This window comes from Chanodichthys erythropterus, chromosome 16 (assembly GCF_024489055.1).
Source record: "Chanodichthys erythropterus isolate Z2021 chromosome 16, ASM2448905v1, whole genome shotgun sequence".
Taxonomy (NCBI): Eukaryota; Metazoa; Chordata; class Actinopteri; order Cypriniformes; family Xenocyprididae; genus Chanodichthys; species Chanodichthys erythropterus.
The window spans coordinates 2,773,950-2,800,020 of NC_090236.1; the positions used below are offsets into that span (position 1 = coordinate 2,773,950).

Sequence of the window (26,071 nt, forward strand, 5' to 3'; positions counted from 1 at the left end):
TAAGGGAATGTTTAGAGGGAAATTAATAAGGTGTTTTGTGTCATGTTATTAGAAATGGCTTACATTTGAAAAACATCTTATTAATGTGTTATCCGTATGAGCTGTTCATATAGAGCTGGTAATATTCTTGAATTATTTATTTATTTTTTCTTTTCCATTTTGCTGTTTTCTGATTATTGTTGCCAAATGTTGGGCATTTAAATCTTGGTGTAAATAGGGTTAGGCATTAATAAGTGTTTTCACTTCAGCTTAAACCCCTTTAGTCATTGTTGTATGATAATAATTTCGTTTGTGTATGTTGTTATGTTTGAATGACTGAAGAAAAAAAAAATAAATAAAAAAAAAAAAAAAAAAAAAAAAAAAAAGGGTTACCGAAAATTTCTAATTAAACATATTTATAATGAAACATTTATATGCTTTTGAATACTAAATGTTCCGAACACTTTGGCCAAAGTTAGAGTTGATTTTAAACTTTTTTATTGATTTTATAAGTCTACATTGTACTTTCTGCACGAGGGCACCCTCAGGCTTCAAGTATGAATTACAACATGCATTACTGCAATAACTGAATTCAGTTTTAATGATAATTAAAACTGCAAACAGCGATTAAAGGGCACCTAGGCTCTCGCACCTAGGCTCATGGCCACCCGTTGGCTTTAGGATAACGGTGAACAGTGGGCAATATTTATTTAAGTGGATAAATAGAAGAGAAATATGGCAAAGTCATTTGGATGCACCACAGTTCCTGCTGCCAGCAGGTGGCACTTTGACTATAACTCAATGTTGCCATGTTGATGTCTTCAGGTCAGGACTATTATCAAACAGGCCAGGACTATTATCAAACATGTGAAGTTTGGGGCAGATTGGACATTTGTATGCCTGAGTTACAACAACTTCCTGTTTTGTGGCATAAATTGCATACATTAGCACTTAGCCAAGTGTTGCATGATTTAACGTTTTTCTAACATGTTTTGTATGTTAGATGGCAAATATGTTTTCTAACATGTTTGCCATCTGATCATTCTGATTGGCTGTTCAGCTACTGCCACCTGCTGGTACAGAAAGGCATTTCATCTTGCGCAGGCACAGAACGGATGTGCTACTTGCCCGTCGGCTGTTGAGCACCGGTTTAGTGTGTCTGGGCAACTTTGGACCCAAGCGCTGCCAACATGAGCCAACCCCCCAGTCTGCTTTCGTCGCCACTAGTTCGTCAACGTCGGCTTGGTGCCTTAAAGCATGCCATTTCCTGTTGCCATTAGGTGGCGCCATGACTAATTGAATATTTGCATGTAGATGTCTTCAGGCCAGGACTCTTATCAAACATGTGAAGTTTGGGGCAGGTTAGACATTGTATGCCTGACTTAAAACAGCTTCCTCTTTCATGGCAAAACATCAGATTTTGTCAGGCATTCAACGAAAACTCAAGATCTTCGCAATTTAATATCACTAAGGCCTTAAGATTAGACTGACCAAACATGATGTTGATCTTTTTTAGAAAAATGTCTGGAAATGGCAAAATTTTTGAAGATAATTAAAAATATCCCACTTTCTGTTGGTTTTCAGATTTTGTTCCAAGAGACTATGTAGGTATTGGGCTGTTACATGTGTCTGCGGAATTTCATACCTGTACGTGAATCATAGCGCAAAGGGCTCTTATTTAAAATTTTGTTGGTGGAGCTATCGAGTTTGCCACCCCTAATTCAGGAACCCAAATAAGATGTAAATTTTCACCACTTCTGACACGTGTGCAAAGTTTTGTGAGTTTACGAGCATGTATAGGCCCTCAAAAATGCAGAGCGTTATGAATATTTTGTGTCAAATCATGATTCAGATCACGTGTTAAACCGCCAAACTGCTGAAATCACGTGACTTTGGCGCTCCGAACCGCTGATTCATAACGAAGCAGTGCTTTGAAATCGGCCATCATTATAGTCATTATTGTTATGGCACACCCACAATATTCTCGTCGCTTTATAATATTAATATTGAACCACTGTACTCACATGAACTGCTTTAAAAATGTTTTTAGTACCTTTATGGATCTTGAGAGAGGAAATGTCATTGCTGGCTATGTAGGCCTCACTAAGCCATCGGATTTCAACAAAAATATCTTAATTTGTGTTCTGAAGATGAACGAAGGTCTTACGGGTGTGGAACGGCATGAGGGTGAGTAATAAATGACATTATTTTCATTTTTGGGTGAACAAACCCTTTAAACGTCTGGGGTTACCGAAACAGTCAGTCAGCTGAGGATAATATTGGTTTAACTTTTGTGTGTGTGTGTGTATGTATGTGTGTGTGTGTGTTAACTTTCCCTTTAATTTACATAGTTTCAAATACTTTTGAAGATATCATTAAAGTTACATGAACAGAGTAGTGCAGATTTGCAATCTTGTGCAGGATTTCACTGTACTCACGATAAGAATCTCATTGCTGCTGTGTCTGTACTCTTCCAGTAGTTTCTCCTGGTATGAGGAAAGCTCATGAGAGCTCGACTGACCATCTCTTTGCCTGCTCTGTTCAGCCTTTCGTTCTCTTTGAGTGATCAGATGAATGAAACTCCTGTGGTCAAGGTTTGTGTGTTTTTGCAAGTTCCACACCGCAGCTTCTTCTTGACTACTGGCAAAGGTGCAACGGTCACGATGCACAGAGCACCCGACATCCTCCTTGAAATGCCAACAAACTTCATATCGACTAGGTTGTGGGTTAGAGGGACGAGAGAACACAGGGCTCCATTTGCGACCTCTGACCTTTGCTCTGACAAGCAGCAAATTGTGAGAGCAATGGTGAGGCGTTTCAATGATGACGTAGGAAATGCGAGAGTGTTTATGAGTGCAGGCATTACAAGCAGTTCTCAGCTCATACATCTGCATGAACCCCTGCAGCTGAGCATCTCTAGACTGTACCTTAGACATATCTACAGATTCAAGCCATAACACATGTAAAGTCTGACATGAACACCTTCAGCTGGCACCCATAGCTTCAAATACTGCTGGAAATTCAACCTAAGATGAGGAAAGAGAAGAACTCATCAGATGACTTGTATTCACATGAGAGAGAGAGAGAGAGAGAGAGAGAGAGAGAGAGAGAGAGAGAGTATGCAAATACCATTCAAAAGAGCATAAAACACTCACTGAAAACAATTACTATATTTAGACCTTTGAACAGCTACAGGGAAGTATAAAAAATGAATTATGAACTGTGACTTTGCTTGATGGGATAACAAACTTTCCGTGTCTCACGATTTATAAAAGGTATATATCCTTTATTTCAGATGTTGCTTCTTAAAATGATTCTGCTGATAACAAGCTTTTGAACTATTTTATGGGTAATTTTTCATTTTAATTTTTAAATGTATTCATTTTATCTCAAAAAGGACCAAAAACAGGGGCGGATCTAGAAAATTATTTATAGGGTGGCAAAGGGGTGGCATGAGGTCTATGAGGGTTGGCCACACCCAAGCAAGCGCCCATGCATAGTTTTTGGAGATTTATGTCCTGACATACACAATTGTGTTCACAAATATTGCATTACCACAAAGTAGTCATCTATATACTGTGTAAAATTAAAAATAAATAACAAGATTTCAATATCCATCATGACACCAAGTAAAGGCACTATATGAAAAACATCAACAGATTCTAAATGAGTCTGACCTAGCAACCACCCAGAATCTCCTAGCAACCACCTAGCAACACTTTAGCAATCACCCAGAACATCTATATTCTGTCCTAACTGACCAAAGTTTTTACTTTTTTTAAACAAGTCTTTAAGTTGGCTTTATGACAAGCCAGCATAAATTTGTTTTCAAACCTTTCAGTCTAGTTATTGTTTTTCTTAATTGCTAATGCACAATTCATGAAACAATTCAACATTTTCTCACAACTATAAACACAATCTCAAAACTATACAAACCTCAAACTTCCAGGTCAAAATAAAATGTTCTAGTCAAAGACATATTCTTGTCTGACAAAATCAAATTTTTGGCATCGGATGACACACAAACGTAACAAATACACAGACTACTGCACTGCCCAGTGAAAACTAGAGAGATCATACTGTAACAAAAATCTTATCTTATTGTAATTCAGGAATTATTTTGCAGCTACTCCACTATACTAAAATACATTTACAGATGCAGATACAGTAAAATACAGCAATTAACTTTTAAAGGATTTTTTTTTTCTTTCATTTTACTATTATAAATTGAGCATGAGAAAAATAAGTGTGAACTTGGTATGCACCACAATACAGTATACTGTCAATTGCAGTAAAAGCAAATTCAGCATCCTCTGCACATTTGGCCAAATTTCATTACAGTATATACAGTACTATAGCAGTGTACTGGTCTTCTGAAACAAGACTATATCCCTAAGCAGTCATTTCTCAGTTCTGCAAAAATACAGTACACATAACAAATGGCTACAAAGAAAGTTGACTATCACAAATAGACCTTTATCCATGATGAAAGTGGAGCGGGCGAGGAATCAGCTCACCAAACAGTTACGAAAATGAATCTCAGACATATTCGGATGGGATGGGGATTAGGCTATTTCTCACAGGACTTCTGAGTTAGCCAAGAAGCAGTAATTTCCTGATTCACAAACAAATGGAAAAAGATGCGTTTTCTTGACATTATTTTGTGTTATGCTGTCTTTTTTAGGTCATCACATTGAAGTTTTGACTACACTGCTTACTACATATTTTATTCTGTGATTATTTTGGGGTGGCAGATGGGGTGGCAAAGCTTTTTCTTAGGGTGGCAGTTGCCACCCCGGTAGATCTGCCCCTGACCAAAAAAAATACAAATTTAAATAAATTGTGCTTTTTTGAAAATTTTGTTAAATAACATTTTGATAAAACAGTCTGTAAAACATTTCAGCTAGTTAAACTTGAAAGTTCACCTGCTGCCTTAAAAATGTGAGTTAACTCAACTAAACAGAAGTTAACTCAACTTGAGGATAATCTTTGTTTCAACTCACAAATAGTCAAGACAATGTATTCCTTTAAGTTTAATTTTTAACTTAAAATAATGCATTGTCTTGACTATTCGTGAGTTGAAACAAAGATTATCTTCAAGTTGAGTTAACTCACATTTTTAAGGCAGCAGGTGAACTTTCAAGTTTAACTAGCTGAAAATGTTTTACAGTATCACATTAAAACAAAAACTAAAGTTGTGATCTCACATTTGATATACTGTATGCAAATGTGTGCATAAAACTGTGGTCTGGTCACATACCAACATTTTTTTAAATACTGCACATTTTATATATTTATACTTTTAATTTACTGGTACTAAGCAAAGATTAAATTGTAGAAAGACAAGCATTATGTAATTGCTGGCCAGAGCTGTTGTTATTGAGATTATGTGAGAAAGAAAAGCTGGGGTGTACAATACAAGGTCGAGCTTATCATAAACAGAAGACAAAACAAAAGACTTATTTTCCTATTTGACAATTGCTCAAAACACCTAGCAACCAGATTTAAATGTGTGAAAGGGATATTAACTCCATGTGAACTGCCACAGAACAGGTTTTGGGTTAAGTGGCTTTCAGATTAATGTTAGTCAACGACAAACCTTTTTAACCTGAAGCCTGGCTTCAGATCATGAAATTATTATTTTAGGTCAATATGTAATGTCAATATAATGAAAACTATGTAAAGTGCCTTGGTAAATATTACACAAATGCATTACATAAAATGTGCATATATACATAAGGATTCATTTAATTGCATATTTATCTTGTGGTACACAGAGTTCAGGTATCAAAGCACAGCGGCTGTTCCTGGAAGCCTTTTTTTATGAGGTTGCTTCAGACTAGTTGCCTAGAATAAATGAGTTGTTGTTTTAACAGTGCCCAACAGCTGTAGTACTGTCATATGCCCTCATGTCATAAGTATGCAGGTTTTGGGGTGGCAGGAAATGTTACCAGTTTAACAGCTTTTGAACTCTCATATGCCATTTAAATAAACAGTTTATCACTTTAAAGCCAAAGAATGGCCCCATATCTTCCCCCACATCACATTCCACACATTCATACCATTTAGAGTTTATGGGTGAATATTCATTATTTCCTATGTGTGTTTACCCAGGTTTGCACAAAGAAAAATGTACAGGTACATTTTGAAATGTTCTGTCTGAAACATTCTTTGTTATTTAATTGTGATATTTTAAATGTTAATCTTACAAGTAGACAGCAGATTTATTTTCATTTAGCCTACTATAGTATAGGCTAATGATCCTCCCCCTGCTGTCAAACGTCAGGTGGAAAATGCTTGTATGACCATTACGACAAAATGGCAACGAGAGTAACTTTGTATTATTATGAATATTGTAAAGGGCCTTGTTGTAAATTTCTGTTGTAAATTAGGCTATAGGTTACACTTACAGTTGCCGCGTCGCACCCAACGGCCGATGCAAGAATACGACAATATTGCACTATAATGAAAATTGGCTTTGAAATACACCAGAGTAAATGAAAAAGCACTTAAACCTATACGTATTTCTAACGAAGTAGCCTAATTAAAGACAGCGATATATTTGCGAACACTAAAATATTGATTTATAATGCGCTAATGAAAAATAAAAACAAGAACAGCGCGCTCTGTAATTAGACGCCTGACGGAGTCTATTGTAGAAGCGGAAAGCGTGATGCGGAACAACACATTTTCCACACAATAAAGCAGTTTAATTAACTTTTGAACCCACCTTTTACATTTCAGAGGGAAACGTGCGGTCACCTGCACTCGAAACCATCTCAATCAAGTGCACACAAACCAAACTTAATGATCCTCTATAGTGGGCTAACCCTCAGCCGCTTAAGTTTCGTTTTCCTGGGAGGCAGTAAGGGGTGACGATGTTCTTGGTCACGTCCTTCTTTTTTTTTCTTTTTTTTTTTGGCATAACTACAGACTTCCATTTTTATATACACCAATGACCTCATTCACAGGTGTTCTCCTCCTTTTCTTTCTTTTTTTCTTTTCTTTTTGGCGCATCCCCAGACTCTTGCCACAATTGTTTTACTATATCTTCTTGCTTTCTTTTTAATGGTGGCGCATGCGCAATTAATTTATTTTTAAAATATATTCTTATAACATTTCACTTTATAACATTACAAATTAAAAGGTTTCTGATAGAAAATACAGGTTGAAGAATATATTCAGACGTGATATCCCCAAACAATGCTGATTAATGAAACAAAACAGCTTAGTTTCTTAATTCTGCTCATATACTGTATTTCTAATTAAAATGTACCATATCAGATAAGTCAAAGATGATTTTAAAGATGAATTTGAATGTAATAGAAGTGGAAAAAAAGAAAAAAACTCAGAAAGTTACATAACCATTGTACAATGAAAACAACCAGATCAAAGATGCTCCAATGAAAAACACATTTATGAAGTGCAACAGCAAAAGTAGAATATTGGAATGCCATGCTACATATGATGGATGTTTTGCAGACTAAATCACATTATTAATGTGATATAAGTAATTTATGATTGTTCTTTTTACTTTTGCATTTGGACTAGAAGACTTGACTAGACTTGACTTTTTTTTTTCTTCAGACGAGGAAATTCTCGATACACAATACAAAAATACTTGGTACAGAACTAAATCTGACTATTTCACTTGGGCAACCTCCAGTTACTAATACAATGGGCAACTTCCCATTGTTAATACAATACATATAATACAAAACAGTGTCCCATAAGCTATCACTATCCCAATTCGCAGCTGAACGCCTGGTCTTTTTAAAATACCCTTTTGACCTTTTCTTGACAATGCGTGGGCCATATTTCTTTATTGCAACATAAGCACATTTTTCAAAGCAAAAAATAGGAACTAATGAAATCACAAGTTCCATTTTTTCCAAAAGACTTCCTTTTACACATTTCCTTTTGTTATCGAAAATAAACATTCAAATTTTGAATTTGAAAAATTCCATCACATATCCAAATCCATTCATCTATCTCAAATATCTCAAAAGAAATTGTCACTAGTTAGTTCAGTGACCCTACCTGTATATTTAACAGTTACACCAGTAGGTGGCAACCTATGAATGACTTTGAGCCACATTCTTCTATGATCTTTTATACGGTGCATTCCAAACGGGATATATCGCCCTCTGAAGGGCACTTTGGAGTGAAAATAATCATGGCCGCCATTATTGAAGGGTCGTTCCAAACCGAAGTGCTCAAAACTAGCCACTTCAAAGGGCCCTTCGGAATGAATGGACACTTCGGGCCCCCATGTTCGACGACACAGAATGGGTACAGGAGGTTAGAAGTTCGATTTTACCTATAAATGTATAGATAGTATTTTTCTATACTATGTAATATTTATATGATTAGATTTGGTATGTAATATGGTCAAAACGATATTGTACTTAAACAAAAATACTTTACAGCTCCCTTTATTAGTCCATTCAAATGTTTAAAATACATAGACACAATATACATGGTGCGATAAACCTAAAATAAATAAATAAATAAACTAACATTAAAGAAAGGGCGCAGCTTGCACAATCTACTCCTCTTTGATTGTCTCGTTAAGAGGACACTGAAGTGCGTTCCAAAAGAAGAGTTTTGTTGACCCCTACACCCTTCATCCATTCGAAGCTCTCACTCCAGAGGGTAACCCCTTTGAAGGGATTAGGGCATAGGGATGCGCCCTTCTGAATGGAACGCAGGGATATTCTAAGCCAGGGTTGTCCAATCCTGCTCCTGGAGGGCCACAGTCCTGCAGAGTTTAGCTCCAACCCCAATTAAACACACCTGAACCAACTAATCAAGGTCTTAGGCATACTAAAAACTTCCAGGCAGGTTTGTTGAGGCAAGCTGGAGCTAAACACTGCAAAACAGTGGCCCTCCAAGACCAACTTTGGACACCCCTGGACCTTCAAACAGGCCTTGGAGCACCATATCATCCAAGATGTTCATGTCTTTCTTTTGTCAGTCAAAAAGAAATTAAGGTTTTTGATGAAAACATTCCAGGATTATTCTCCTTATAATGGACTTCAGTGGCCTCCAGACGGTTGAAGGTCAAAATTACAGTTTCAGTGCAGCTTCAAAGGGCTTTAAACGATACCAGATGAGGAATAAGGGTCTTATCTAGCAAAACGATTGGTCATTTTCGGAAAAAATACAACTATATGCTTTATAAACACAAAATATCACCTTGAAAGTATTTCCGCTTTCTGCATTCTTCAAAACGCTTACGCTGTATGTCCTTCGTCATTTGAGTTAATCTTCTGTGTCACTATTTACGTTGCTCCTTGTCTGGTCACCATATAGTTTAGTGTTTACACTGCCTGCCTATCTGTCTGTATTGGATTTATTAGATTAAATGACTTTGAACCTGTAACTCCTGCCTTCAAGCACGTTACATATACAGTAGTGTCATTCTTCTGCAGTGGACTAACTGGATAATATGTGCAGTTCTAGGAAGCAGCCCTGTGCTGCTCCCTGCTGCCAGTATTATTTACAGCACTTTTTGTTTTCCACACATGTACAGTTTGATCCATATTTGAACAGGTATATAGTTTTCATTAAAGTTTGAAATACCATGATGTGTTATTGGCTACTTCTTTCAAAAGATAATTATTTCTAAACGTTTTTTTTTTTTTAAGTCAAATAAAATCCATTCATACAACTAAACTAAACATGGGTGTTTCTTCAGTTTTTGGCTCAATTATATGTCCCAGCGATTATATTTTATTAAAACTGACAAACATTTTCATATCATTTTACTGGCTAAGCCCGTGCACTTTCAGTCTTAAAAAAATAAATCAATCTTAAAATATGAAAGGCAATTTCAAACATACAAATTTAAAAAATTAGATCTTTATTTGTTTTAAGAGAGTTAGAAAGCCAAAAGTTTATTTGCAGTAAGTTGAGGAAACGTCTCAGGTTACGTATGTAACCATAGTTCCCTGAGAACCAGGGAATGAGACTCTGACATAGAGACATACACCGTTAATCTAGTGGCCATTAGGGTTCTAGGAGCAAGAAATAGAACCAACCTAAATACTAGGTAGCTATTTAGCTCAACTAGAGTTTGAGGGCCAGAGGGCCTACCCTAGTAAACACGTGGCATCAGCTAGTGACGACCATGACCATACCAACCATCAGGCCATGCATTCAGTGAAACCTTTCACCCATCATACTGAAAAAAGGAATGCATATTCCACTACCATACTCCACGAGAGGCCTACCTAAGGCCTACTCAAAGCAGAGGTGGGGCGCGGCCAATGGTGGTACTGGAATTCACAAGCACACCAACATGTCAGCTATGGGGCCTTCAAGTTCAGCAACACGTGGCGTTCAGCTTGTTTGAACTTATAAACAAAACTGTGCCAACATGTAAACTAAAAAGGAGGCCTTATTAGGGCCTACCACTGACACGTGGCGCCAGCTAGTGAATATAAGGGAACCATCTCACAGGGAACCAGCTCTAACCCAGCAACAGTTGCGGGAAGCTAACTACAACCTGAGCTACAGTCTACACATTCCAACAGGCAATGTACCCTAATAAAAGTGACTACAGGGAACCAATAAATGCCAACGTGGTCTTAAGAGAGACCTACCACGGCCTACTACCTCAAACAGACATGAGCACAAACCTGTGGCAGTGTAAAATCACATGAGCAAACTATGATCACATAACAACAGCACCTGAGAAACACAAGCTGCTAAACTTGAAGGAGGCTAGAAGCATTAGAGCCTACCTCCAAACAATATAGCTGTTGTCAAGATCACCTAAGGGAGCTAATAGAAACCAGACTGCGAAAGCAGTTCTAACACTAGTATGCAATCCAACAGGTGATGCACTCAGTGACACACAATAAACCCTAACCGGGGAGTATAATAGTCACCACTCTCTCTAAATAGAGGTTAATATCAAAGGCCTACTATTATGAGAACGTGTGCTAACCTGTGGCAGCATTAAGGTAAAGCTCACATAACAAATGTAGGGTAAAAAGGCTAGAACTCAAAGCTTTGAAACACATGCCATCCTAAGAGGATAAGTGGAGGCTAAAAAAGCTAGCGCCGTCAACTCAAACTTGAATGGAAAATCAACTGACTCAGGGGAAAACAGTTTTCATAGCATGAAAAGTTCTAGGAAGTGGGGCCTAGCATACACTGATAACTTATCTACGCAAAGATAAAGGCCTACCACCTGAGAAAAACAGCACCAAGGAGTCTAATAACAGTCTACAACCTTAGCTGTTAACTGACCAATTGCACCTACATAAACAAGGGGACAATGAGCATACGGCCTAACAACTCCTTCGGAAGGAGGCCAGAACTAGGAACTATACAGCCTGACAAGAGATAGTATACATAGGGTTAACATATAACACACCTAAACTAGCTCTAGCCTGGCCGCTAAGCTACGGGCCTTCTTACAGGGCCACAAGCCTAGTGAAGCCTCTGCTTCACCTCCAAATCACATGGATAAGAGAAAGAAAGCGAAGCACACAAGCAAAAAAATGTCAGGCAGCCGATTAAGGCCGACCTAAACATAGATACTAACTGAAGTGACGAGTGCTAACTCAAACTACTCTAGCAAACAGCAGATGAGAAGCTGTTCTAAACAACAGGTGGCTAAGAGGTGGCCATTTTGAGGCCTGCACAATATATCGTTCTAGCCAACTTATCAAACTTCAGTTTGCCCAAAAACCCCTTATTTTTTCTGATTACATACTCAGGAAAAACTATACAGCAACACAAGGTCAACATATTTAGAAGACCAATGACTCATCCTCCCATTTTCTTTAACAAGGAGGGATGGAATCTAGAGTTCTTTAAAGCCTAAAAGAGCCTCTTACACTATCAAGCCAATAGGCGGGCCTTTAGAAAATTATTAACAGAGGCCCAGCTGCCAGCCTGACTGTTAAAGAAGCACCTGAGTATGTTAAATGAAACCAAAACCCAGGAGGCGGAGAAAGAAGGGGCGAGAGCAGATATAAAGTTGCCCTCGCAACGAGAGGGAATCAATTACAGACGCTACTGGCGTATGTGATCGATCACCTCCCTTTAAAACCTGCTTCTTCCTACTTGAGTCCAGCCAACTCTGTGCCTTGCTCCGAAAAGGAGGAGACGTCTGAGTGGCCATACTGTAAGTAGTTTTTGGCATCGTTTTCTTTCAATTTCTTAACAAGGACAAGAAATAGAGAAAATATTGTTCATATTTAAAAAAAAAAAAACATCAGATTGTTACCAACATACAGGAAAACATTTTGTGACAGTCATAAAACAGGAAATGGCATCACACATCTAAAGATTTTCTTTGAAATAGTTTGTTGTTCATAAACAACAAATATACAAATATTATATTGCTTGAGTTCTGGATTGGCAATTTGATTTTTAAAAGATTTGTTTTTCTTCTCAGATAACCTTATTATGTCATTGTGATTGTCTCAGGCTTTGCTCTCGGCAGCACTATTGAGTCAAAGACCAAAGGCATCTGGATGTGGTGTGTCCCTCACCCCACTAAAGAAGGACACACTCTGGTGCTGCTGGACACAGAGGGACTTGGTGACGTCGACAAGGTGAGGAGGAAAACAACACTGCATCCATAGCAACATTATCTCTATAGCAACAAAGTCTATTATTACCTTGTCTTGTGCTTTCACTTTCCATTATCTGGAAATTCACTGCACAGAATAATTTGGACTTTACACTGTTTTAAACTGAATGGTCTTTATGCTAGTAAAGGTAAATAAGTGGCCACTTATTCTGTAGCTGACAGACTGTTGATGTTTCAGGGGGATGAGAAACATGACACGTGGATCTTCTGTCTGGCTGTTCTTCTCAGCAGCACTCTAGTGTACAACAGCTTGGGGACCATTGACAACACGGCACTGGAAAAGCTGCAGTATCCTTCTCACATGCACAATAAACATACAATAAACATGACATCCACTGTAATAAATAGAAAATAGCATTAGTGTAATTCTTCCTGAACAGTGCTGAATGTAGCTACATTACAGAGCTGATGGAGAACATTCGTGTGAAGGCAGAAGTGAGTCGAGATGAGGACGAGTCGGCAGATTTCATGCGTGTTTTTCCATCGTTTGCCTGGGCTGTTCTTGACTTCACTCTGGAACTGAAAAAGGGGAATAAACCAATAACATCAGATGAATATCTGGAGAGTGCATTGAAACTCAAACCAGGTGAGAAAAAGTGTAAAATGAAACACATACAGTACATACTCTTTTACTGACAGGCAAAATGCCATCACAGATCATTTTTGTCGTGTTGAAAAACATTTAGACCAATTTTAACTATATAAAATTGTCTTAAAGCTACAGTGTGCAGCACACCAGTCATAATTATACATATTATACAGACACTCAATATTTAATCTTATTGGATGATTAGTTAATTGCATTTGATAGATTTTGCTTTTTAATAAAACTTGTGCGATAGATTTGAAAAAGGTGTTTTTATGCATGTTTGGCCTGAACTTGTTGCATTTACCCAGTTCTGGCCACTAGAGGTCACCGTGGAGACGGGTGTCAGATTGTTTCGAAGCCTCGACACATTGGGTGCTTCTCAATTCTTATTTGTGCATCCTCGTTTCCTTTCCTTGCTTCCTTTCCTCGCGTCTTAGCTCCACCCCTCCAGGATGCCAGGGGAGGACGCAAGGAAAAGACGAGAGGACGGAGGAATTGAATCAAGTGAAATGATAAATCCTCGCTCCCTTTAGCGTCACTTCAAAGCGTCATCAGCTGCGCATGAGGGATCTACCCACATTTTGTTAAATTGGTTATTTAAAAAAAAACTATAATAAATATTAATAAAGCAAGATGCCTAGTTGAATTATATGAGATATAAAATTTATTTAATCTGTAAAAGTAAAGCATACATTTAAATTATTGTGACAGATAAGAAGGGGGAGGAGAATTTATGCGTGCGTCAGGTTACTCGAGGAGAAAGATTTCCACAAAGGATGCACCTGTGTATCCTCGCTCATAACTCCTCAGAAAGCCTCCTCACTCCTCGTTCCTCGCCTCCTCACGGTGCAATTAGAGAATTGAGATGTCCTTCAAGATGGCTGAGCTCGATTGTTTTCCGGGTCATAGGATGGAGGACGGAGGAGCGAGGAGACGAGGGGGGATATTGAGAAGCACCCATTATGGCACATTTGCTTCAACTGCTTCAGTATTTCATGAAGCCTCGATCTGCCCATCACTAAAAATTACAAGGTCACATAGGCCTACTGGAATATAAACAAAAACAATGCGCAAAGAAAGGCTACACCAAATACTTTTTTTGTGCAACAGGGTCTTCCTTTGGCTTTTAACAAACAAGACTGACTTGATGAGCTCTATAGCTCAGTATTTATAAGGGCTAGCTTCAGACAGTACCAAATGAACATACAGGGTCCATACATACAATACATTATAAAAAAATAAAATAAAAAAAAAATAAAAAATGAAACATCATATAAAAATACAAAATACAAAAATACCTATCAGTGTTAACCCATAGGTACTTAAACACACCATTATAAAAATGAAGAAGGACAAGAAAAGTAAAAAAGTAATTTAGCTGCTATTCACCCTTCCCCCAGACAAAACAACCAATGGTTCAGTCCAATTAGGGGCATGCTAATGCTATAAAAAACAGTTTTATCCACATCAAAGCTACTGGAAGGCAAGCCTGCAAACTTTAGCCAAAAAAGCGTAACGGCTAATGCTAACGCTCCACCTCAGAAGGTTTGTATCTCTTACCATTGGAGAAAGTGTAACGGCTATCTTAATCACGTGCTCACCTCTCAGCCTATCGTGTAATGGCAGTGACATCAGTCGCAACATTCCCTAGTCTGCCTTCTCTTGAAAAAATACATTTTTATCAAGCTAAAATCTACATATAGTTCCCAAAGAGTGTATTTTTTAGTGTAACCCATACGGAAATGTAATATATGTACATGTATGACATTTACATATATAAAATATATCCACATATATGGTGAAAACATATATGAAACCTATTCGAAAATGGAACAATTTAATATATTGACATATAAAACTAACCCATATAAATATATATGTAAATGTATGTATAAAACAGTCTTATATACATATATGTCACATATATAAATATCACTGTGCATGACATATTTCTTTGTATAAATGTTCAATTTACAAATTTCACATATGTTTAGCATATTGCTTACAATGCACATGGCCTTAAATGTTAAACGGTGCAGTTAGGAAAAACAGATTACAGTAAAAGAGTTAAACATTACATCTTTATTAAAAGATTAAATTATTAAAAAAAATAATAATAATAATAAGTTGTGCCAAATTAGAAAACTAATAAACACTCAACAAAACAAGCCCAGAACAGGAAAATCCACCAACAGGGGCCTGTACCATGAAGCTGGATTCACTGGCTAGCCAGGTAAGTTTCAGATTAGTTTGGCCCAATTCTGGGTTTTAGGTACCATGAAAGTGACTTGGCTTTTAGCGGTGTTCATCACCATAATAACTTGCACCCTACGGCTAACCTCTCAACTGGTGATAAAATTGTCTGGCTTTAAACAAGCGATTTTAGTCAAAATTTTAGTTTAACAGTTGTTATTAAGCATTTAGTTCCAATGAATATTAATATATACAGATCATGTAATATAAATAAACTGTAAATAAAATTTAAATATGATATAACCTTACATGTTTAAGTCTCTATCAATATTATCAACTATACAAACTAACTTCACAAGTTACTCATCCTATAACACTTTTGTTAAACTTCCTTCATGGTTCAGGCCCCAGGTATATGATGCATGCTGTTCATTTTTTAAGTTTTAGAGTCTTTTTGGATGTCCGTAGCTCAGTGACCTTTTGATTAATAGCGACCTTAAGTTAGCCCCTGGTGGTTCCAGGAGATCTCTGGATCACTGCATCTGTAAAAAAGACAAAGAAATGTCTTTTAGTTTTACAACATTTATCTAAGGACATCCAAATTATAATCCCCTAAAACACATTAAATTAACACAGGCATACTTCGTTAGGTAGATAAACTAAATGTTACTGAAGTTTAGGCATTTTTCAGAACCAGGTGTAATCCCAATTCTATTTTATAGCCCTTCGCCCTTCCCATTGAAACAGAGTGGCAATGTGTAGGGGTGAAAATATTCCCCTAAGAAATGGGAAACCACTACTACACGTCATCATAAATTCTTTTATTGGTGTCCTGTAACATTTAACCAGTATGAACAGCAATGATGTGCGCATAACAGAAATCAGGCACGAGCACATTTAACAGATTACTCACTCACAACATTGTTTTGCGTTGTATGACCCTTCGAGTTTCCCAAGACTGGTAAAGCAGCAGGGCTCTCAAGTTTTGGCAAGAGTGACACAAAATGAGAGTTTGTAAGTGGTCAAACATGTAGAGTACACATTTAAACCATTAAAAATATGTAGCAAAAGAGGTTACTTTTGTTGAATTAATTTATTTGTGGGAGCCTGTGTCTGTATTTGTGGAACTGGTCACTCTTTGATTTGTTAACCAATCCAGAATGCACTAAACACACCACTTCATTATAGATAAAATAACAAATGAATAAAAATATATAATCATAAGCTGACCAATAAATAAGTAAACTAGGTGAGTATATAATTCAGCAGCAAAAAGTATTCTAGCCTAATTCTTGGAAAGAAAAAAAAAAAGCTATGGAATGGCTTCAGATGACTTTGAATATAGGCAAGGCAAGACAATTTATTTGTATAGCACATTTCATACACAATGGTAATTCAAAATAAAATTATTAAAACTATTTGGAGAGAGAAATGTTTAATGTAACAAAATGTCAGTCATCGTGTGATAGCAAAATATAACTAGGCCTAGACTACTTGTTCTGAGCAGGTGTCAATGAACAGGCTGTAAAACTGTTGGCTAAGTTCAGACACAAACTGATGCTGATTATCTGATTATCTAACAGCAGTCAAGTTGTCATTGTTTGTGTCAAACAAGTTGTGAATTTGTTGTAACATTAAAACAGGAGATCATGAACAAGGATGATGTTGGCTGCGTCCGAAAACTGGAAAATGCTGCCTTCTGATGACACATTTCAAGGTAGTAAGGCATCAAGGCACGTCCGAATCCAATGTTAGCTTCACTTCCTGTCTCATGAGATACCTTCATCTGATCGATTTTTGAAGGAAGCATAGATGTATCCTTAGCTGCCTTTGATATCCCACAATCCTGTGCTTTCCATTCTGTGACAGTTGAGCTAGAAAAATAAAGATGGCTTCCGAAAGTTGCGTTTGCTGCTCAGTTTGTGTATAAATGTGCGATTTTGATCAACATATTTCAATTTTGATATCATTTCTACTACTGTAGTAATTAAATATTTGTTTAGTTCTCACCAAAGCTCGCGCTATATTGCTGTAGATCATTAAACTGTTACACTGCCTCAGAAGTCTGTCCGAAATCAATTTCGTGATGTGCCTTCATGCACAAATGCTGCCGTACAACAGGGGCGTAAATCGCGGGGGGGAGGGGGGGGACATGACCCCCCCTATCTGAGTGCTGTCCCCCCCAAAAAATATAATTAAAAACCACTATATAACCACAGTATTGTAAATAAATGATATATCCTTAAAATAATTGTGTAAGAAGCAAAGCAATACAAACGCAAACAGGCGTTTTAAGTTTAGAAACATTTTGAGAAAGTTTTCACAGATCAGAAAAGTTATGTACATGACCCAGGGAAGGGTCAGCTGACCCGCACTGAACTGTGAAAGTTTTCACAGATCAGAATAGTGATGCTAGTGACCCTGGGATGGGTCAGCTGACCCATACTGAACTGTGAAAGTTTTCACAGGTCAGAATAGTGATGTACATGACCCAGGGAAGGGTCAGCTGACCCGTACTGAACTGTGAAAGTTTTCACAGATCAAAAAAGTGATGCTAGTGACCCTGGGATGGGTCAGCTGACCCGTACTGAACTGTGAAAGTTTTCACAGATCAGAAAAGTGATGCTAGTGACCCTGGGATGGGTCAGCTGACCCGTACTGAACTGTGAAAGTTTTCACAGATCAGAATAGTGATGCTAGTGACCCTGGGATGGGTCAGCTGACCCGTACTGAACTGTGAAAGTTTTCACAGATCAGAATAGTGATGCTAGTGACCCTGGGATGGGTCAGCTGACCCGCACTGAACTGTGAAAGTTTTCACAGATCAGAATAGTGATGCTAGTGACCCAGGGAAGGGTCAGCTGACCCGTAACGAACTGTGAAAGTTTTCACAGATCAGAATAGTGATGCTAGTGACCCTGGGATGGGTCAGCTGACCCGCACTGAACTGTGAAAGTTTTCACAGATCAGAATAGTGATGCTAGTGACCCAGGGAAGGGTCAGCTGACCCGTACCGAACTGTGAAAGTTTTCACAGATCAGAAAAGTGATGCTAGTGACCCTGGGATGGGTCAGCTGACCCATACTGAACTGTGAAAGTTTTCACAGGTCAGAATAGTGATGTACATGACCCAGGGAAGGGTCAGCTGACCCGCACTGAACTGTGAAAGTTTTCACAGATCAGAAAAGTGATGCTAGTGACCCTGGGATGGGTCAGCTGACCCGTACTGAACTGTGAAAGTTTTCACAGATCAGAATAGTGATGCTAGTGACCCTGGGATGGGTCAGCTGACCCGTACCGAACTGTGAAAGTTTTCACAGATCAGAAAAGTGATGCTAGTGACCCTGGGATGGGTCAGCTGACCCATACTGAACTGTGAAAGTTTTCACAGATCAGAAAAGTTATGTACATGACCCAGGGAAGGGTCAGCTGACCCGCACTGAACTGTGAAAGTTTTCACAGATCAGAATAGTGATGCTAGTGACCCTGGGATGGGTCAGCTGACCCGTACTGAACTGTGAAAGTTTCAAAAATGAGAATAGTGATGTACATTATCTGTACAAGGTCATTTATATAATATATATATATATATATCATATTATACAAAAAATGGGGGGCAGAGCAAAGAGAAACACGACCACGAGATAAAATGCTATTGTGAAAGTTTTCACAAATCGAGCTCGACCTAAAACAATGTTATTTTATTCCAGCAGTCTGCCTGTTCATTGGTAATAGACGTTAAACATGAAGAACGCCTTTATTTCACATTCCTTACTGGCGGTCTTACCAAGGGGTTTACGGACAAGAGCTTTGCTGTGAAAAAATTCACAGATCAAGCTGGTGAAGATGACACCAGTTTCATTCCTCTAAGTGTCCAACATTTGGAGCTATAGCCATTATAAAATTGAGTCACTACGAAAAAAAAACCCTGATTTCAGCCCAAAGGACAGCGTCACCTTAATTCACAAATCATGGAGAACGATATTCGGTATTATTTGCATGTCTATGACAGCGCACTGCGTATTTATAGCCAAAAGAAATCTGAATATCAAACCGCAAACTATCTTTACTGCGGTGAAAGACCACCCGGTGTGAGGTCTGCCTTTTACTGTAATAAATGAGCTCCATACGACTGAATGCAATTGACATAATATTTTTACATGCAAAATATAGAACTTTTCCCTGTAGGCTACTAAAAAAGCGAACGGGATCAGGTTATTTGTGTTTAACAGGTTAAGTTAAACGGATGATTTGAACTTGTCTCGAGCGAACTGAAGTGTTGCCAACTCGGGCTACTTTTACACTGTTGCCGCGGGTTGTTTTTCATGTCCGCGGGTTGAATCAACCCAAAATAAAATGATATTTAGCGCCTGTAATGCGAATATTACCACCCGGAACACGATTTTTACCATGGGAATGCCATTGGGCTAGTTTTGAGGATCAGTTGGGCGGGTTTTGTTGTGAAAACCTGGCAACCCTGGAACCCACCCAAGCGATGCATACTTTAACTTTCACTCGTTGCAGCATCATTATTCACTAATGAGCGTGTCTGGTTATGACTCATAAAGAATATCCTGACAGATTCAGTCACAGGAGGAGCCGGGCGAGTTTGTGCAGCTCAGAAATTAACGGTATCGCGTTCTGCTGTTTAAAAAAAAAAAAAAAACCCTTTGGATCGCTTCACAATCTGACCCATATATTACTGGTCTTGAAGTCTTTACTTATGAGCTGATTAGTTATATCAGGTGTGTGTGATTAGGAAGAGTTTGAAAATGTGTTGGTGTGTCTCCAGGAACAAGGATGAGAAAGAATAATCATTGATATAGGGTGCTTCTCAAATAGAAGTCTTGATCCTATTCGAAGGAAGGAAGGAATCCAAAGATAGCTTTACTTCCTGTTTCCTGAATCTGATCAGTTTTTGAAGGCAGCATAGACGTATCCTTCGCTGCCTTTCATATCCCAAAATCCTGTTTAAATGTATGTTTTTGACCAACGTTTTCCACTTTTGATGTCATTTCTAACAAGAAATGAGAAATTAGTAAATAAATATTTGCTTAGTTCTCGCCAAAGATCGCTCTGTTTTGCTGTAGATCAATAAACCGTTACGCTGCCTCATTTCTGTCTGAAATCAGTTTCGTAAGGTGCCTTTGTGCACAAAAGCTGCCTGCAGAGTCATTGCCTTCCTAGTCCAGTTCTTCAAAGGCTTGTAGGCTAGTGTCCTTCTAAGCATTGAATGCTAGAATGAAACAGTCTATTAAAAGCACATGGCTACGTCACACATGTTCCCGTCCCCACAGTCACAGCACGAAAATAGGCTACTATTAAAAATTAATTTTGGAAAAATACTTTGTATTAAAAATCTCGGTCCCACTTTATATTAAGTGGCCTTAACTACTATGTACTTACATTTAAATTAATCATTTAATACAATGCACTTATTGTGTACATACATGTTTTTACATTGTACTTATATTTTAAAACACCTGCATGTAATTATATCTGTGACTAATTTCTGTAATTACATTTATAATTACACTGTTGACCCATCCCTTACACCTTACCCCTACCCTTAAACCTACCCATACCACCAAAGCTTTCCCTAACCTTACCTGTATCCCACTTCAATAGCAGCAAAAGTTTTTGCAATTCAATATGAACCCAATTAGTACATTGTACTTATTTTTTGATGTAAGTACATTGTAGTTAAGGCCACTTAATATAAAGTAGGACCAAAATCTCATTATTAACTGGCTTTCTATTAATGCAATACAGTGAATGATAACCATCTGTGGTCTCCCAGTGACTTACATTATTGGCTGTTTATTGTGAAGTGATTAATTTTTACACCAAAACAAAAGATAACATGTAAGCCTTAATCTCAATAACAAGTTTTTGTCTTACATTTCGCAAATGAACTCAGACAAACTAAGGATTGTGGGTGATTGAAGGACGTGAAGGATACACCTGATACATCCTTCAAAATGAGCTGAATGAAGGATGCAAAACAAAGGCTGCCTTCCAAGGATCCTTCAAATGGAGATGTAATAATGATGTGGCAGCCGAGATATGAAGCTTTACTAGGACACAGACTTCCGTTTGAGAAGCACCCACAATATATAGAGTATATACAGTACTCAGCATAAATGAATGCACCCCCTCTGAAACTTCTGAAAGTCAGCAATTACTCAATTACTTAGAAGACATGTTCAGGTTCTTTAGAGATATAATCTTCCAGGAAGTCTGCTTAATCAATTACCAAAGAAGCATGTCAAAAATATTCAGGAAAATAAGATTTTCTAATCAAAGTGATAAAATGTTGTGTAGCAAAAATGAGTACACCCTCCTAAAAGTTACTAAATAAAACAAAATATTTTTTTTCTCATGAGATCAATAATCAATAATCTAACATGCATCCAAAATGTCATGGTGTTACTAGAGGAGGAGAACAGTGAAAAGTGCCTGCTTCCCACAGTAAAGTTCAGTGGTAGTAAAGCTCTTTTATAGGGATGTATGAGTGCTGAAGGTGTGAGGGAGTTGTGCTTTATCAAAACTGGCATGAATTCCCACACCACTTTGTAATTTAATACACAAACATGAAACAGGATTTGTTACCATTTCCTCAATCCCTGCATTGTTGGGCATTTTTTCAACATGACAATGAGGATATGGATTCTCCCAAGGTGAAAACCCTTCCGTGGACATGTATTGCACTCAATCTTAACACTCTTGAGCGCCTGTGGGGGATTCTGTAGAGACAAGTTGAGCAACATTCCCCATTAAAGATCAGGGCATATAAGGAGCTCATCATCCAAGACACTCTGTGCCAAGAAATCCTTTGCTCTGTCTCACTTTCAATAAGGTATACGGTTTAATCTTTATTTATTATATTTTATGTGTACGTATGAAATCGCGAAAATGGCTTTGTTTTTATTTTTATTTTATTCTTGTGCTTTGTTGTTGTTTTTATCGCAGAGTCATGGCGTGTGGTGGGTCCATGTCCGCTCCGGTGTGTCTCATTGAAAATGATGAAAATGGGAAGCTGTGTGTTAAGAAACAGGCTAAAGACATTCTGGATGGGATCAAGGAGCCGGTGGTGGTGGTGTCTGTGGTGGGACTCTACCGTACGGGGAAATCCTATATTATGAACCGCCTGGCAGGGCAACAGTCCGGTGAGAAAATCTTCTGGAAGTCTTTCTCATGTGCAGAAGGTTACATGCTGATAACAAGGACAGTGTAAATGAATATGTGTAAAACAGTAAAGGGTCATTCCGTGTCAAATTAAACAAATTTCGGAAAATTCCCTGGGCCAGATTTTTGATTTTGTTAATGTTTTTATTGTAGAAAGACAAACATAAATGGTGATGAAAGCCAATATATGAAATCACAGATGCATTTTTGAGTATTTTGTAGGGGGGTGGGTGTGGGTATGTGTTTGGCTCCAAATCTTCACCTGATATTTGGAGCCAAATTAGAGGGTGTAAAAATGACTTTAGAAAGATGGAAGCATCGTTATTTTATTTTTAAACAGAGATTGGTAGGTCTATTAGTAAAATCCGTTGACTTTGTTTCATTATGCCAACGGTGACAGTTCAAAAATAGCAACGTTTTTTTGCGTCAAGTTTGCATGCCTATAACTCAAGAAGCTATTACATATATCTTAATATCCTTTTAGATTCTGGTTCTTAACAAACTTTCCTTTTGGTATCTTTATTTTGAAGGCCTTCAATGGTTCAATCCCAGAGATAATTTGGTAAATTGAAGTTTGGTAATTTGGTAAAGTGTAGCAAATTAGCTCAAAAGGGGAAAAAATGAATAATTGATTATAACTCGTTATAATTATAAATATTTGGATCGGTTAACTGAGTTAAGTTCATGTAGTTTAATTAATATTACAATCAATTAATATGTTCATCCAGTGAATACTCATTATTGGTCGTCTATCAACTCTTCAGAAATGATATTTTCTGTGGCCACAGAAAAATAACTTTTTCTTAGCATGTTGCTGTGATCATAATCATTAAATTGACATTGATTTATAAGCAGATCAGAATCAACTCAAAATGTGCACAAAAGTTTTATTGGTAACACTTTAGAATACTGATCCTTCATTAATGAATAACTACACAGGAACAAATGAGTAATGCATTAGTAACTACTATTAACTAACAAGAAACTCTGATTAATGAATTAGTAAGTAATAGTGCTCAGTTGAAGGTCGTAGTTCACCATTAGCTAATAAGTACAGTTTTTTCATACAGAAAACTACTAAAAACTACTATACAGGTTCATAATTAACATGAATGATGCATAATGTATAATTAATTCCAAAGTGAAGGTCATAACACACTAGTAATGACTGAAGTATCATCAAATCCTTCAGAAGGAATTACTAATTATTTGGATCAGTATTCTAAAGTGATAAACATGATAACTCTCTAGTAAATACTGGAGTCATTGTAAACTTGTGAGGTTTTTGTACATTTTTGTATGGTATCACTTTATTTTAGGGTCTTTTAACTAGTTACTTTATTAGCATGCATATTACTAGAATATTGGCTGTTTGTTAATATTTATTAAGCATATATTAATGCCTTATTCTGCATTCTTTATCCTACCCAATACCAAAACTTAACAACAAACTTACTAATTATTAATAAGCAGTAAATTAGGAGTTTATTGAGGGAAAATTCGTAGTTAATAGTGAATATGTGCTCCCTATACTAAAGTGTTACCTTTTGTATAGTTTTGTACAGTAATTCCTTCTGATGTATTTGGTAACACTTAAGTAATTACCATGGTCTTCACTTTAGAATACTGATCCAAATAATTAGTAATTCCTTCTGAAGGATTTGATGATACTTCAGTCATTACTAGTGTTACCATGACCTTCACTTTAAAATTAATTATACATTATGCATCATTCATGTTAATTATGAACCTGTATTTTGTAGTTCTTAGTAGTTCTCTAGGAGGTATGAAAAAATAGTAGTTACTGATTAGCTAATAGTGAACTACCATCTTCAACTGAGCACTATTACTTACTAATTCATAATTCAGAGTTTCTTGTTAATAGTAATTACTAGAGTGTCAATAATGCATTACTCATTTGTTCCTGTGTAGTTATTCATTAATGAAGGATCAGTATTCTAAAGTGTTACCATTTTATTTAACTAAATCACGAACACATAACTAATCTAACAAACACATACACACAAATCTGACATAAAGGGGAAATGAGAAAGTGGGAGTGAAGATACCATAGCATAACAGGGGAATGGATCTATGAAAAGAGTAAAGAGTAATTTAACAAGCTGAAAGAACCATCAGTTTCTCACTATATAAATCACCTTTGTTAACAAAGGGGCTCACAACTTAATACTAAGTTGCTGTTTAGTGTTCAAATGTACGATACTTGCAATTGCCTTAGCTGTTGAAGAGCATCTGGATAATGCAGTCTTGAGAGAAATTCTTGATGGTTCGGTCCAATGGTGCTGAAGTTGTAATCAATATCTTATGTGTTGAATGAAGAAATGATGACAAAATTGCTCTAGTTCCTTGACCACAACAGGGTCAAATTGACAAAATTTTTTATTTTTATTCATAATTTGTTTTAATTATCATTTCTTAACAAGAACAAGAAATAGAGAAAATATTATTCATAATCAGAAAACTTTGATGAGGTTGTTAGTGACAATCACAAAACAGGAAATGGCATAACAAACAGGATATCATCTAAACATTTTCTTTAAAATAGTATGTTTTTATGAAACAAAAACCAATTTGAATACAAATATTATATTACTGAATTCTGGACTGGCAACTAGATTTTTTAAAATATTTGTTTTTCATCTCAAACATCCTTATATGTTATTGTAATTGTCTCAGGCTTTGCTCTCGGCAGCACTATTGAGTCAAAGACCAAAGGCATCTGGATGTGGTGTGTCCCTCACCCCACTAAAGAAGGACACACTCTGGTGCTGCTGGACACAGAGGGACTTGGTGATGTCGACAAGGTGAGGAGGAAAACCACACTGCATCCATAGCAACATTATCTCTATAGCAACAAAGTCTACCATTACCTTGAGATGAGAATGAGAAAATTCACTGCACAGAATAATTTGGACTTTACACAGTTTTAAACTGAATGGTCTGAATGCTAGTAAAGGTATATAAGTGGCCACTTATTCTGTAGCTGACGGACTGTTAATGTTTCAGGGGGATGAGAAACATGACACGTGGATCTTCTGTCTGGCTGTTCTTCTCAGCAGCACTCTAGTGTACAACAGCTTAGGGACCATTGACAACACGGCATTGGAAAAGCTGCAGTATCCTTCTCACATGCACAATAAACAAACAATAAACATGCATATCCACTGTAATAAATTAAAAACACTCATAGCATTAGTGTAATTCTTCCTGAACAGTGCTGAATGTAGCTACGTTACAGAGCTAACGGAGAACATTCGTGTGAAGGCAGAAGTGAGTCGAGATGAGGACGAGTCGGCAGATTTCATGCGTGTTTTCCCATCGTTTGTCTGGGCTGTTCGTGACTTCACTCTGGAACTGAAAAAGGGGGATGACCAGATAACATCAGACGAGTATCTGGAGAGTGCATTGAAACTCAAAACAGGTGAGAAAAAGAGTTGGCATTAAACACATACAGTACATACTCTTTTACTAACAGGCACACTTACAAA

The 26,071-nt window shown here is 37.3% G+C and overlaps 2 protein-coding genes across 8 annotated transcripts in view; one reads left to right on the forward strand and one right to left on the reverse strand.

Moving 5' to 3' along the window:
• Positions 1–6,835, reverse strand: part of helz2b (helicase with zinc finger 2b) — a 33,571-nt gene extending 26,736 nt beyond the window's left edge. For all 3 annotated transcript variants that reach the window (XR_010891905.1, XM_067362502.1, XM_067362501.1), the window contains exons 1-2: positions 6,710–6,835; positions 2,418–3,005 (exon numbers count right to left, since the gene is read on the reverse strand). Coding sequence is in view for 2 of the 3 variants with exons in the window: in XM_067362502.1 (XP_067218603.1) it covers positions 2,418–2,915 (498 nt within the window). In the remaining variant the exon portion in view is untranslated. The remainder of the gene's footprint in view (positions 1–2,417; positions 3,006–6,709) is intronic.
• Positions 1–26,071, forward strand: part of LOC137002690 (guanylate-binding protein 6-like) — a 33,623-nt gene that overhangs the window by 5,154 nt on the left and 2,398 nt on the right. For 2 of the 5 annotated variants that reach the window (XM_067362509.1, XM_067362513.1), the window contains exons 1-5: positions 13,093–13,178; positions 22,347–22,543; positions 25,260–25,387; positions 25,590–25,699; positions 25,811–26,004. In XM_067362509.1, the coding sequence (XP_067218610.1) occupies positions 22,351–22,543; positions 25,260–25,387; positions 25,590–25,699; positions 25,811–26,004 (625 nt within the window). In that variant the 5' untranslated portion in view covers positions 13,093–13,178; positions 22,347–22,350. Of the gene's footprint in view, positions 1–12,426; positions 12,555–12,770; positions 12,881–12,984; positions 13,179–17,017; positions 17,198–22,173; positions 22,234–22,346; positions 22,544–25,259; positions 25,388–25,589; positions 25,700–25,810; positions 26,005–26,071 lie in introns of those variants that run through there. The other 3 variants (XM_067362511.1, XM_067362510.1, XM_067362514.1) reach the window with 3 other exon arrangements.